Source organism: Cervus canadensis, chromosome X, assembly GCF_019320065.1.
Source record: "Cervus canadensis isolate Bull #8, Minnesota chromosome X, ASM1932006v1, whole genome shotgun sequence".
Classification (NCBI taxonomy): domain Eukaryota; kingdom Metazoa; phylum Chordata; class Mammalia; order Artiodactyla; family Cervidae; genus Cervus; species Cervus canadensis.
Genome location: NC_057419.1, coordinates 52,202,850 through 52,217,775, shown reverse-complemented (window position 1 = coordinate 52,217,775; position 14,926 = coordinate 52,202,850). Strand labels below are relative to the sequence as shown.

The 14,926-nt window shown below is 40.4% G+C and overlaps 1 protein-coding gene across 2 annotated transcripts in view; it reads right to left on the bottom strand.

The window, feature by feature from the left end:
• Positions 1-992: 992 nt before the first annotated feature.
• The window catches only part of CLCN5 (chloride voltage-gated channel 5), a 189,706-nt gene continuing 175,772 nt past the window's right edge, over positions 993-14,926 (bottom strand). For both annotated transcript variants that reach the window (XM_043457842.1, XM_043457843.1), the window contains 6 exons: positions 14,440-14,520; positions 13,656-14,198; positions 11,329-11,515; positions 9,940-10,338; positions 8,987-9,203; positions 993-7,771 (listed from right to left, as the gene is read on the bottom strand). In XM_043457842.1, coding sequence (XP_043313777.1) covers positions 7,681-7,771; positions 8,987-9,203; positions 9,940-10,338; positions 11,329-11,515; positions 13,656-14,198; positions 14,440-14,520 — 1,518 coding nt within the window. In that variant the 3' untranslated portion in view covers positions 993-7,680. The remainder of the gene's footprint in view (positions 7,772-8,986; positions 9,204-9,939; positions 10,339-11,328; positions 11,516-13,655; positions 14,199-14,439; positions 14,521-14,926) is intronic.

Here is a 14,926-nt window from a genome sequence, read left to right as displayed (position 1 = left end):
TTTCTTTGTCAAATTTTAGGCTTATGAAGGGGTTATTCATACATAGAGGTGTCCTTCCTGAAACAATACCAAGCAGGCCAAAGGCATTAAAGTTCTTGGTAGCAACAAGATATCCAGTGTATACCTGTACACCAGTGCAGATGTTATCAAATGTCAACAGGAGAAATTGTTAAATGAAAACTTGGACAACACAGTATACTGTCTTCCTAGTGGTCTAAAAGAGAAAGAGTGGTCTAAAAGAGAAAGGAGAAATCAGATTCAGGAAAAATAGAGTGAGAAAGTAGGAAAACCATGCTTTAAAGGATAGCTTTCCTTTGTTTTCTGGGTTCTAGAGAGATGTTAATAGGAAATGTTGGCACATTCAACCACTTCCCCTGAAAAGGCCCACTCCTCAGTCACATCAAAGGGTTTCCCAGAGAAGACATTTTAATCCCAACACACCATAAAGATTATATTACTAGCTCTGCTATTCATTGTAGGAACATTTCCATCACCCATCCCACTCCTTGTAAGAACGGACTGCAGCCAAGAGGCCTGTCAAAGCCAATAACCTTACATCATTAAAAACTCAAAAAGAGAAAAAAATACAGCTCCCAGATAATCCTCATTTCATCAGGAAAAGATCACCAGTGTGTGAGACAGGAACATTTAAGTAGCCATAATGAAGTATGGGGAATCATTCAGAACACACCAGGTGCTCCTCGTTTGTCTCCTCCTGGTAAAAAGCATTCAGTTCAGCCTCTCAGTTGTGTCTGACTCTTTGCGACCTCATGGCTTCCCTATCCATCACCAATTTCCGGAGCTTGCTCAAAGTATTACTCAATCTGTAAATCTAACTAAGTATTTAGCAAATATTTTAAGAAGTAGGCCAGCCACTAGGAGTTTTCAGGTACCTTTCACACTATCCTCCCCCAACCTCCACATTGCAATTTTATGATCAGAAATCAATAGCAACAAAATTGAGGGTCTTCAGAAACACACCAGACACCAAGTTGGATAAGGCTGTGCTTTATTACATGCATAATTACAAATCTGTGCTAAGTGAAAAATGTATAAAGCAATGGCGACCTGGGTTTAAGCCACACAGAGAAAGGGCTGGACAATCCCATTAACCCTTCTGCCAAAGTCCATTCCATTGCCTGTAACATGATTGTTTCCATGTCTTACAATTTGCATAGCACTTACTTGTCAAAGTACTTTCCTTTCATTGTCTCAGTTTATCCTCACAACAACCCTGTGAGGTAGGTAGGGCAATTAACACTATCCCCATTTTGCAGATGGGAACACTGAGGCACAGAGCGGTTAAGATCTCGAGGCTAGTTAGTAGAAGCATAGGGAATAGAAACTAGGTCTCCTAACTCCCCAGCCCACATCTTTCCTTTAAGACTATGTTGCTATGCTTGACCAGGGAGCAGAATGAAGTGTGCAGTAAGCCATAGCTTTGGTACAGGCTATGCCTATGAACAGGGACCAACATCTCTAAAAGTTACAATAAAGCTAAGAAAGTGTGACTAAAACATTGGCAGCACTCAGATAAATAATTGCTCTGAACAGCTCAGCACCAAGCTTCCTATGGAAACTCAGGCTCTATTAGCTTTGGTTGACTCTAGTGTCTGGACACCTAGCTACTGCTGATGTCTACATACATTAGCTTCATTTGAACTTTTACCAACTCTCAGGAACTAAAATTTTGAGTCAGACATGTTTTCTTTGGCTACTGCAGTTGAAGCCAGCCCTACAAATGAGCTCATTACAGAGATACTCATAGAATGGCCCATGGGCTGGAACCAGCCCCTCTGATCATCCTGGCCTCACTGGCTCGCTCGACAGCTGGTGTTTTTCCCACAGCCAGAAATGACTGGACAGAGGGTAAGAAGAGGAGGCTGGCCTTGGTCAAATGAAGAAGAATCACCATCATTACATCAATGGCATCCTTAGGTGACATGACCAGGGTGCTGTTCATCAGGCTTAACTCCTTCCTGGCCTGTACCTGGTTAACAGCATAGCTTCAAAAGACAGTTTAAAAGAACAAAATATTAAACACACTATATTTTTTTTACCTAGAATGAAATCAATTCATAATCACTACATAGTCCCAAGGGACCAAATATATAATAAAAAAGTAAATATTTATTAAAATCTGAGGAGTAAAAAGGCAGGACAAGAGGAAAGAGAGAGGATAAGGGATAAAGTAAAATGGGGGAGGAGGAGCACTGTTGAAGGACTATATAGTTGAGGTACAGTCAGAAAGATAATGAGGCGAAACATCCCCACCCTGACAAAATCAACCCAGGCCACTCCCTCACCTTCATTCTGCCAAGAGGCATGTCACTCATCAAGTTCTAGATCGCCTCTGACTTTCAACATATTTGGACTAGTAGTAGATGAGAATAACGTTTAGCAATGAATATTTCACATGTCTGCATCGAGATGCTAAAGCCCTGGACACTGCCAGCAGGTATCACTGGCTCTAGCCCCTAACGTGAAGCAAAGCCCTGTTGGCTCCATCAACTCAGAAGTCATTCTCTACTCTCAGAATGATCCTCTCCCTTCTCCAAGGTCCATATTCAAAACAATACACTTATAACACATGATAAAATTTTGAATTTAGGGCATGGCAGGGAAGAGACAGAAACAGAGAGATAGGGGCAGACAGGAGAGAGGAGGAGAGGGAGAGATCATTTATTTAAACCCTCACATTGTATACTACCACACGCCTTTTTCCCTTAAAAGGCTGAACTTTAGGCAAGGCATTCATTCAATGAGTGTGCACACAGAGGCTGAAGACCCTTTGGCAGGAACTTAAGAGGTAGGAATTTATGACTGTGGGACTGAACTGGATGACCTGACAGGTTCCATCCAAGAAATGCAAACTCCACACATCACAGACTTTCCTTCTTTCTTGGGTGATTTGGCAAAATAAGATTACATGGTGGAAAACCAATTTTGCTCCTTATGTCACTTCAAAACTTTGCCCAGATGCAGATGTTTAGAAATGAGATTGTGACCAGCAAACATTTGGGGAGTGACTTGAAGTTGCTAACACCTACTAGTCCAAGAAAGTCTCCCCTTGGGGCAAGCAATCAAAATTGAGGCAGAGCACAGTTGAGTGGTTGCCACAGGTCTACTACACCAATTTCAGTTCAAATTTACAAAGCTCCCTGAGCTCTGAGCCACTGTCATTTTTTTCTTTCTAATATAGAATAAACGTATACCAAGGAGGCTAATGACATAGATTTTTAAAATATTTTGCTATCAAAATTCAAGATAATCTACCAAAAGCTTATCATTTAGGCAATGGCAGGAGACATTGCCTTCCTCCATGAGCAGATGTCTGGTCTTGGGTCAGCCCTCTCCATAAAAGTAGGCTGCCTCCAACCAAATGCTGCTTTGAGCCTCTATGTTGCTTGGAAAGCCTGCTCTTTCAGCCACTACTAACTATTCTCCCCTTGAGGCACATAATCAAGCAGTTTAATAAATGTCAGGGTCTTTGGCTTGGGACATGGAATGACCTTCCTCCCACCATCTTACGAGAATTCATATATTTTCTTACTAGGGTTTTTCCACTGCCATATCTTTCCACCCTCTCTCCAAAGGGAATCTAGGTAATCCCAGAGGTGGTTTAAAAAAATCAAGATTGTAGGACACTTAAGTTCAGACCACATATTTAGACATCTATTTTTTAAGGACTCACCATTCCACCTCCCCTTTACTTTCTAAACCCCTAATTTTTCTCAGGGTTTTCAAGAGCTCAATACTCTATGTACCACCATGAAAGACACTCTCCTGCTTTCTCTGAACAGATGACTGGCCTGAGTATGGTTCTGAGTTGATAAAAGTAAAACAATTCTTCACAATACAATGTGGTCCATCACCAGTAAGTACTTTAGCAATATAAAACACACTGGCCATTTCAAATTTTCAATAACTGTCTTCACTATCATTTATTAAATATTCAACTTCAAAAACTGCACTCCTTATGATTTATTAAAAAACAAAACCAAAAGATACCATGGCGTATACTCACCACCTAACTAAACAAACCAAGGTCGGGACCCAACCAGGACAGGTGATTCAAATACTTAAAACATACAGTGGTGATTACTTTCCCTGTTGGACTCTATTGCACGTTGTTTTTAAAAAAACATATTTGCTCCTCCCCTCCACCTGAATAGGTTCATAAATTCATAGTTAAGAATTACTTCACAGTCTTAGACCACAAAAGTCCCCATTAATTTATCATTCTTGTGGTCAAGCGCAATTGAAGACTTGATAGAGAAATTGACGCTGTTCTCTGCTCTTTCTGTAAAGGGTTCAGATTCAGTCTCTGGCGTCAAAACAACTGAACTCCTTTGCAGTTCCAGCAGCAAAACAGGTTGACTGCTCTGCCAGCTGGCACATCCAAAGTATTGTCAATGTCAGATTATCCACCAGAGGATATGGGTTCTATGGATTATACCACCTCTACTCCACAGCTGGGCTGAGCCAGACTGGAGCCAGAAAAGAGGAGAGTGTCTGAACTAACAGAAATGATCCTAAAAGTGGCCTTTACTTTGCATGTTCAGTCAGTTCCCTGCTTCTGCCAATGGTGTATCTAAACATGCCTCAGCTTTATTCCAGTTTCTTTAATTCTTTACATTGAAGATCTGAAGATACAAAATATAGCTGTTAGATTTTTTAAAATCTAGACTCTCAAAAAAAATCTAGACACTCACTCCTTTCATGGCTGGATGCCTACAGATATTTTGCTTTGGAAAACCCTCTCTCGAAGTACTTATTGGCATTCTTTTAGAAATCCTTCCCTTGTGTTGGGAAATTTTCTCTCAATACCAGAATAGACTGGTCTCGAAGTCTTTTGCCACTGAGGTATGCGACCATTTCTGGCTACTAACAGACCTCCCTATATCAGCTCTGTTGGTTTAATGATGTATAACTGCTGAATTGGCAACGGCAGAAAGAACATTTTCCTTTGCCTCAAGATAAGAAACTCTGAATGTTAAGGTGCTGAGCTAGCAGTCTAGCAGAGAGCGCTACCACAATTAGCCAAACTTTGAGCCAAACCATAGGACTGGACATATAATGGATATCATAAACTACAGGTATTTTTAGCATATAGTTACAAGGATTCCTGAGAAGCTGAGGTTAATGAATGAGATTTATTAGGAGTGAGGTATCAAAGGGATGTTTTTCTCTGGCGGGCCAATCAGTGCTTAGCATCTAGAAAGTATACCTTGGCACAGTATTATCTGATTTCTTGAATTTATTCTCTGAAGTAGCACCTGAACACTGGCTCATCTGTTTCAAATCAAAAACAGAGCCTAGAAGAAACACAGAGGCAAACTTATATACCCTCCATATCACTGCTGCCCTAAGAAATGTGACCAAACCTTTCACTGTCATCAAATACCAGAAATATTAACATTTCCTGTCTTGCAAACTTTAGTTGGACGGCTGATACGAAAAGATAGGTAGTGAACCAGAAGTACACACATAAGAACGTTGATTTCTGCACAATAGATGTGGTGGTAGGGCAAATAGCCACATCTCTTTTGAGGGAATCAGTGGCAAAGAAGAGACAAATGACTTACTTGTCCCTTGTGAAGTTACTGAGTCATGACTATAATATAATAAAACCTAGGGAGGGTCTTTTCTTTTTCATTAAAATGCTAGAGTGTTATATTTAAAGGAAAAGCTCTGGTGACTGCCTTGATACTTTAAAGCTAAAAATCAAAATAAGCCTTGGCTCCCTAGTTCTGGGCAATAAAAGAATTTCAGATTTTGGAAACCTAAGAACTAGGGGTAAAAAATCCTAGAATCAGAGATCAGCAACTTTAAAAAATGAGGTACACTGAGGTGCTTAAACACAGGAGACAGAGGGAAGGAAAGGCTATGCTGAATGACTGCTGATTCTAGGCTGGAAGGATGGTGGGAAGTGCTGGGAACAGACTTTGGAAAATGGGGAAGGTTCAGCTCTCTCCCCTAGCATTTGAGTCTCACTGCTGTGGGCGTCAGCGTGGGAATGGAGGCATGGCAGTAGCTACTGGACTACAGAGCAAAGCAAATGGCTGTGTGCTGCCTCTCTGGTCCATGGGCCGTAAGCTTCTGGAGGCTGGGTTTACAATTTAACTAGCTCCAGGAGTTATCTTTTTGTAATAGGAATGATTAACTGGGCACAGTGCTCAATCCCAAAGAGAGGACTCAGGACTAAGGCATGGAAAAGGGAGAAGAATGGAGGGGAAACAACAGCATGTGGGTAAAAACGTAGAAAACGTAGTTGGAATGATGGTGGTGGCTCTGTAACTCCACCGGGTGTCCCTAGATGTTTTCTACTGCAGTAAAGGTGGCAGGAAATTGAGACAGGCACCTTTTCAATTGGATACAAGCACCTAAGGTGTCACCAGGCCTTGTCCACACCCCTGGGTCTCAGGATGGTTCTGCATTTTATTTAGAAGTCTAAGAAGCCTCAAGGGAGTCAGAGCTGCCTATCCTGTTCCAATGCCTTGAATATATCTGAAAGTACTCCCAAGCCTAAATTCACCATCATGGGGAAAACACTGGCCTGTTAAATGTACTTAACACTGGGAAGAGGCATGAGTGCCCAGTCATTTTAGTACTGGTGGTTGTCACGAAGGAATGCATGAAAACACAGATACAGCTCGGAATCTTCCCTGGTTTACCAGTATGCAGTCTAGATTTGGTTCCCTTTACTGTTCTTGTATATTCCAGAAGCCGAAAGCACCATCACTCATGGAGGTGGCATCTGGGTAAGAGGATTAGTTGGGACTTCACAAAAATGTGAAAGACCTAGTCATTGACTTTGCTTAGAATTTTACTAATCATTTCAAGGAAGCTGGAGAAATCATTCCTTGTTACTAACAAATTCATGGCCAAGTCTTTGTCTACTAGCTAACAAAGACCACCTGGAAAAATTAGCCTATTTGCAGACAAGGAGAAAATTCTATAATTTATCTTTGTGCACGTCAAAAGAGTACCAGGAACAAGCAAGCTATAAAAGTTAATCTCTTTAAATTCACTTAGAGGAGATTAACCAAAGCAGCATTGTCTTATAATCAGACATTAAAATTAACATATACATAAACATACAAAACTAATAATGCTAAATACTGTAACAGGAACAAGATAATATTTGAACTGAATTCACAGTCTGGAAAATACCATTACTATTTTCCTTCTGGCTTTCCTTCCTGTGGCTGGAAAAGCAAAGCCCCTTAGTTTACACTTCATTTTCCACCAATGACAGTTAAGAGTCCAAAAAAGTGACTTTTTCATGAGCTTCCTGCAGGCTATAGGTTAGGATATTTGGAATTTTTCTTGCATAGTTTTCAGTGATTGCATATTGGCTAACAATTATGTCTTAAATTAAAAAAAAAATCTTTAAATAAAAGGAAAGAAAATAATTAAATCATAGCAATCTTGTTTACGCTTTCATGAAATCTTCCTAATGCAATATCACAGAAGCCTAATAGAATTTTCTCCCAAAGAGAAGAATAATTTCCAGAGATTACGTAGTGCAACTGGTTAATTTGCAGGAAAGAGACAACACACTGATATAACTTCACCACCCAAATGTAGGAAATGTGTTTTGGGTACCCAGTTAATAAAATATAACCATAGTCTGCAATGTCCTTCCTGTTTTATATCCAGTACAACCCTGTGATTCTAGTTGAAGAGAATGGAATCAGGATCTTGGTTCGCCATCTGTGCTATATGCTTTAGCACATCCTTTTTGGTAATGATCCCAAGCAATCGCCTAAAAGATAAAACAAGATAACAAACAAAAATCGATTTGTAGCTAAAATAACATTCACAAAGGTGACACTTTTCCTCCTCAGTCGTTTTCAACTTCGTCTTTGAACACAATTTGCACTTATAGAATGATAACAGGACTAGATTACATATACCAGGTAAATGGACCAACGCATGGGTCCCTTTAAGCATTACTTCCTCTGGGTGTTAAGTCCTACTATTTCCTGTGTATATTACTCTCTATATATACAGGTCTTACCTTTCATAACCCAGTTCAAATGTCCCTTTTCCAGAACACCTTTCCTGATCCTACGAGCCAGAACTAACTGTGCCCTCATCCTAGGAACAGTATGTTCTGTGCACATCTCTTCTGTAGCATTTGTAGCTGTTATCAGCTTCCCTGGAACACTGCATACTCCCTGAGGGCAGAGAGTGGTCTCTTTGACTTCTGTTTCTCCCCAGAATCTAGTGGAATATGTTCCTACATGAAGTTCAGATTTAGTTAAGATTGAATGAATCAGTTAGGGAAAGTCCCCTTACTGATTTCAATTCTGCAAGACATCTGTTACATTATTCAGAAATTTTAGAGGGTGCAATTCTTATATAATCACTAGATTAACATTACCATGTTCACACACACACACACATACACACACACACAAAAACCCACCCTTCTCCTCAACCTGCTTTTTTTTTCCCCAATAAAAATAACATGGCTTCCTTTACTTGATAAGAAATATCTCAGAGAGAAAGAGCCTTAGCCATGGGAGTCAGAAGACTTGTGTTTAAAGCCTACTTCAACTAGACATCAACTGGGGTGTCCTTGTGCAAATCTTTAAACCTCACTCGAACCTGGTTTTCTCACCAGTAAATAATAACGATGAAGGTATTGTAAGGACAAAATAACATACATATACTATCTAGTACCATTTAAATTTCAGTCCTGCCTTTTCATAAGAACACAGTTATTTCCTTTGTAGGGGAGGAACTGAGTTATTTATGATGTGCAACCAGCAGTTCACATCTCTCAAACCCACTATCTTCCCCAAATGTCTTCTCTATTATGACAATGAGAGAAACATATCCATCTTCATCTCAGAGTTTCCAAAAGGTCTATAAGTGCTAATAATGTTCATGTGAGTTGGGCTCTTCTTTCTTTAATCTCTCTACATTCTCTTTCTTCCCCTAACCCAATCTGATTTCACCAAAGAGCTCTCACCCATTGTGTGTAACCAGGCACTGCCGCAGTCCCAGCTTGCGGAAGATATCCACCACAATCTCCATGGGCGTAAGGTCAGTCACAGTGAAGGGGCTGAGATCCAGGATGTTCCGAAGCTTGAGGGTAGGTGGGGTGTATGGTGGCACTGGAGGAGAATGCTCGGTGAAATAAATGATGGAAGTGCTCACAACTCCATCCTGCTTTTTTCGAGCATTTTCTATTTGAAAAAAGTAGGGGGAAAAAGGTTGGAAAAGGAAGGACTGATTCTATCCTTCTGGCCCCTAACCGATCCCCTCTCCCCTCTGTCTTCCCCATTTCATGCATGCATGCTTATTTATTGTATAGTTGATATACAATGTTGTGTTATTTTGATGTATACAGCAAAATGATTCTGTTCTATGGGCTTCCCTGGTGGCTCCAATGGTAAAGAATCTGCCTGCAACGTGGGAAACCTGGGTTCAATCCCTGAGTTGGGAAGCTCCCCTGGAGAAGGGAATGGCTACCCACTCCAGCATTCTGGCCTGGAGAATTCCATGAACAGAGAAGGCAGGCTACAGTCTATGTGGTTGCAAAGAGTTGACATGACTGAGCAAATTTCACATACACACACACATACAAATATATGTGTGTATATATATATACATATATATAATGTATATATACATATATATATTATATATATACATTTATATGTATATATAAATATATATACATGTTATATATATATATATATACACGTTGTTTGTCAGATTCTTTTCCATTACAGGGTGTTATAAGATACTGAGTATAGTTCCCTGTGCGATACAGCAGGTCCTTATTGGTCATCTATTTTATATATAGTAGTGTATGTCTGTTAATCCCAATCTCCTAATTTATCCCTCCCCTCCCCTCATGCATATTTATTTATTATTTCTATAGTGGACCTCCCCTTGTCCCCTTTATGAAATCCTTACCAATTGAAATAATGAGGTCTCTTCGGAGGACAAAACCCACAAGTCTTTGGGACTCCCGGGACACCACCACTGGGAAGCCACTATAAGTTGTTTCACTGATTATGGTCTCTACATCTTCCACGGTCATACTGTCCTGAGTAAGGACAGTCAACAAAGGATCATTTCTCCGGGGTTTCATCACATCCATTGCCAGGGTCTTATGAGCAAACTCTTCTTTGGCTTCAAGAAAGGGGTACCCATTGAGACGGATGTGGGCATCATAGATGCCCTCCCGCCCAAGAGCATCTGCCACCCACTTGCTTGTCATAGCTGCAGCCATTAGAGGCACAATGTATTCCAAGCCACCAGTTAGTTCAAACATTATGACAACAAGAGAAACAGTCATCCGAGTCACCCCACCTGCAAAAACAGACAACAGGCTACTTAGTGAAGGCAGGAAAAGTATAGGATTCATTACAGTTATGGGCCTGTCATAGGCCCCATCCAGAAAAAGTTACTTACCAGAAATATCACTAAAAGGAGGCCCTCGCCTACAACTGCATAGACTCCTGCAACTGCATTCAAACAAGTTTACAATGGACATGAGTCACACTTCTCAAAATAACCTCTACAAAAGATACCTCCTTCACTCTTTTTTTCATTTGTTTGTTGCTCCCCACCAACTCCCAATAATAAAAGTAATTGCATAAGATGTCTATGATTTATATAAAACCACAGATGTGAGAGGTTCTCTGGGACATGCAGGCCCACTGTAGAATAACTGGAAACTATATATATCTTTAAAGTATATAAAGGAAAGTCTTACCTGTAAACTCACTGCCTAGAAAAATATGCTGAGTAAAAATTTCAAGTGACTTTTTTTCAAAAACATGTTTTTATATGGATGAATTTGTATTATTTGTTTAAATTCCCCACCATACCTTTTATCCCAACTTTATGTTAGGAATACTTTGTATATTAGTACAAATTTATTTAAATTGTGTTTAAAAATATTAAACACATTAGCATCACATTCAGTGGCTCCATGGAATAGCGTTATATGGATGCACCATAATTTATTTAACCAGTCCCTTATTGCACTTTTAGGTTGATTACAGTTATTTGCTATTACACATAATACCATGATGAACATTCTTGTGCAGGTATTTTTGTCCAAATTTCTGATTTCTTCCTCAACATGACAGAATTTGAGAGAATTCCTCTCAAAGGGGAGGAATGGAGATATGTGGCAAAGAATGCCTTCTTAAAGACTTGAAAATGGCAAACCCAACAAGAAATGGATAGTTGGTTTTATTTTTAAAACCTACAGTCAGTCATGTATAGTATAACTCATCTTTATAATGCCATCTTGGTAGCAATTTCTTTGAAATCAAAGCAAACAATACTCACCCAAGCAGGCTGCAGCCCCAACCATCGCATAAAGGCCAGGGGTGATGCAATCTGCTCCTTGACTGCACCAGCTATTGAAGATGGCCCAGTCATGGTGGTAATAAGCCAGCTGTTCCATCCCAACTCCCAAAAGCCGACCTGCTATAGCACCAACAGCCATGCTAGGGATAAAGAGACCAGAAGGAATCTGCAAAGAGAAAGCAACAAATGGTCAGTGAGAAGTGATGTAATTACGTGGCTCATGATAAGGACTAGAGGACTGACCCTCTGCAAAGCGAACAGGCCAATGACAATCTAACTATGCACTATGCTAGCAAGTGGCTGCAAAGATCTGTGTAACACTACAGGGACTAAAGGTTCTCTGGGACGTGCAGGCAAGTACAACTGCAAAGATGCTTACCCTGATTCGGGGTCCATCAGGCAAGAGCCTGAACTCTCCAGACCAACACAGAACTGGAGGTAGAAATTAAGCCTTTCCCAAAGAAAAAGGAAAATAGATGGAGTTTCTCATATATGCAGACAGTTTACCCAATTTTGAATTCTTATCAACAGCGATTACCCTTTATTGACTATCTACAATGCTCTATGCTGGATGCTCTACAGACTGGATTTTGTGGGTTCTTTATAACCATCCCAAGAGGCGGGTGTTATTATCCTCAATTCACAAAGGATCTAAGGTACAGAGAGGTTAAGAACTCATCCAAGGCCAAGATTTAGTAAATGCTGCTGATGGGGTTTAAATGCAATTCTTCTAATCACTCTCATGTATTGAATCTTTCCACTGCCCACACAAAAAGGATGGCACATGAGGTTTCAGTTTAACAGTATAAAAGAAAGAATAAATAAGTTTTTTAATGAGGTAGTGACTATGGTTGCATGATTATCCCAAAAAGGAACCCCCATCTGTCTCCTGACTCTTTTTTTTTTAACTCCTAGAATGTAATTGGGGCTTCCCTGGTGGCTCAGTCAGTAAAGAACCCATCTGCAATGCAGGAGACATGGGTTCAATCCCTGGGTCAGGAAGATCCCTAGAGAAGGAAATGGCAACCCACTCTATTATTCTTGCCTAGGCAATTCCATAGACAGAGCAGCCTGGTGGGCTACAGTCTATGGGGTTGCAAGAGTCAGACATGACTTAGGGACTAAACCACCACCACCAGAATACAATAGTGCATTCTCAAATTTCTGTGCTGAGAGGGAAAATGATGACAGGGATAACCCAAACAGCAGATTATTTTAAAACAACTTTGATTCTAGAATTTATTTGAATTGGGGTGGGTCTGATGGTCTGCAAATTCACTTCTAAATGAAAGAATGAAGCCATGAGGTGCAAAGTAACTCAAGAAGCACTGCAAATCTGTTCAACATGTTTAGGATGGATATGAATTCACAGATTACTGTACTCCCTAAACTGCATTGTTGGCCCTTATTTTCTGTTTTGAATCTATTTCTCTAGAGAATAGAGGAAATACATTGGTAGTTGAGTGCTAAAGAAAAGAAGGGCTTCCCTGGTGGCTACAGATAAAGAATCTGCCTGAAATGGAAGAGACCCAGGTTCAATCCCTGGGTCAGGAATATCCCCGGGTCTGGAAGATCCCCTGGAGAAGGTAATGGCAATCCACTCCAGTATTGTTGCCTGGACACATAAAAACCAAGGAAGATGAGAAAAATAAAAATTTTCCTTCTTGATTTCCTCTGACACATGGAAATTATAACAAGTACTGAAAATAAAAGATACTGTCCTGATGTCAGCTTTTGATAATCTAAATATTAATTCAGGGTCACCTATGCAGTTCTTGATAATTGGACACTGAAAACAACTGTAAAAAATACATTTAGCTATATATTGGGTTGAACCATATGAAATTGCTATTTCAGTGGTTAAAATGGTTGGCAACTTCAACCAACTACTTTGCTTTATTGGTAAACTCCAAAGCCACTTTATAAGGACCAAAAATGTGTTGGTCAGATATTGCTTTGATACAAAATGCACTGGGATAAATACCTCACCATCCTTTTTTGAGCGGCAAAATATGTTTTCCACAGAAAAGGAGAAAACATTTCTACTTTTAAAATCTCATCACCAAGGTTTGCATTTGGCCTAAAACTAGGCTTGGACAATTTTAGAGAGCCATACAATTGTCTAAGAAGTTATAAGGATATTGAGGATATGTCCGGGTAAAAGGGGCCTTGGGGTGGGGTACTGGATAACGCTGGGTGAAATTGGACATACCCCATGAACTATGAGAATTTTATAGTGTCTTGGCTTTGCCCTGAAAACCTACAGACACACAAATATCCAGGAAGGACCAAAAGAATCTCCTCACCTTCATGCCAAAGGTGAATATAGTGATGACAATTTTCAGTATGAGTGTCAAGGCCAGCTGCCACATTGCACTGTAGACTCCCACGCCAGCTGGTCTGTCGGGCAGCTCACCCGCCTTGCTTGTGTTGAAACGGTTCTCATAATCACAGAGTTTGGAGGAGTCCAGGAGGCCACAGTCATTGAACAGCTCAGAGATGAGCTCACTTGTGCTCACTCGGGTATACTCATTGGGGAAAGCCAGGATGGCAGTGATGGCTGTCACGACAAGAACCTCTACGACAGGATACTTGCCCAACTGGGTTGTCTTCCGCTTCCGACACCAGGCAATGTTGGTGCGGATAAACAGAGCTCCCCACAAACCACCAAATATGCCCAGCAGAATGAAGGGCACAAGCTCAAAGAGATGCCATGGGGTGTGAAACTCCACATAAAATAGAACCAGGCGGCTGTTCCCAAACGGATTGATGGAGCGTAGAGTGAATGCTGCCACTAGAGCAGCGAAAAATGAACGCCACAGTGTTTTGAGGGGAAAGTAGTAGCTGACCTATAGGAGAAAAAGCGAGAAAATCAACTCAAGTGAATATGCAAGAACTATCTGGGGAGAAAAAGTGTGCTGTGGCAATTAGAGCTGAGGATGAAAATGGCCTGGAAATCTCTGGTCCCGTGGCAAAGCACTGAAGTTGGGCAGAGCACTTTGGGACACAGACAATGTATACACAGACAATGGCCAGAATTTCTGGCACAAAATCACAAGCATGACTCTAAAGACAGATAAAAGCAGTTACCTCTTCTAGGCTGAATAATACTCCACCAATAGGTGCCCCAAAGGCTACAGATACACCAGCAGCGGCAGCAGCTGACAAGACCTATGATTCAAAACTCAAAATTAGTGATAGAATAAGGCCACTTTCCCACCTTTAGTCACATTTTAAAAGGAATATTACCAAACGTAAACAAACAAACAAAAATTTACCTGCTCTATACCCAGCTTATCAAAAATGAAGTTCAAAATATATTTACTTTGAGAGCAAACACTATCTGCTGAATCTTGAACCCATGGTTCACATGCTGGAACACCCAGAGGGCCTTTTCTTTGTAATTAATTTAGGCATGTACTTGATTCCAAATTATGCTCCCATCCCCCATACTCCCAATTCCACAACTGATTTATGGTCTGTAAGACCTATTCACCACCTAAATGAAATATTTCCAGTTATGTGATTTACATAGCACTTTCTTTATAAAGAAAAGCTTTTAAAATGAAATTTTAAA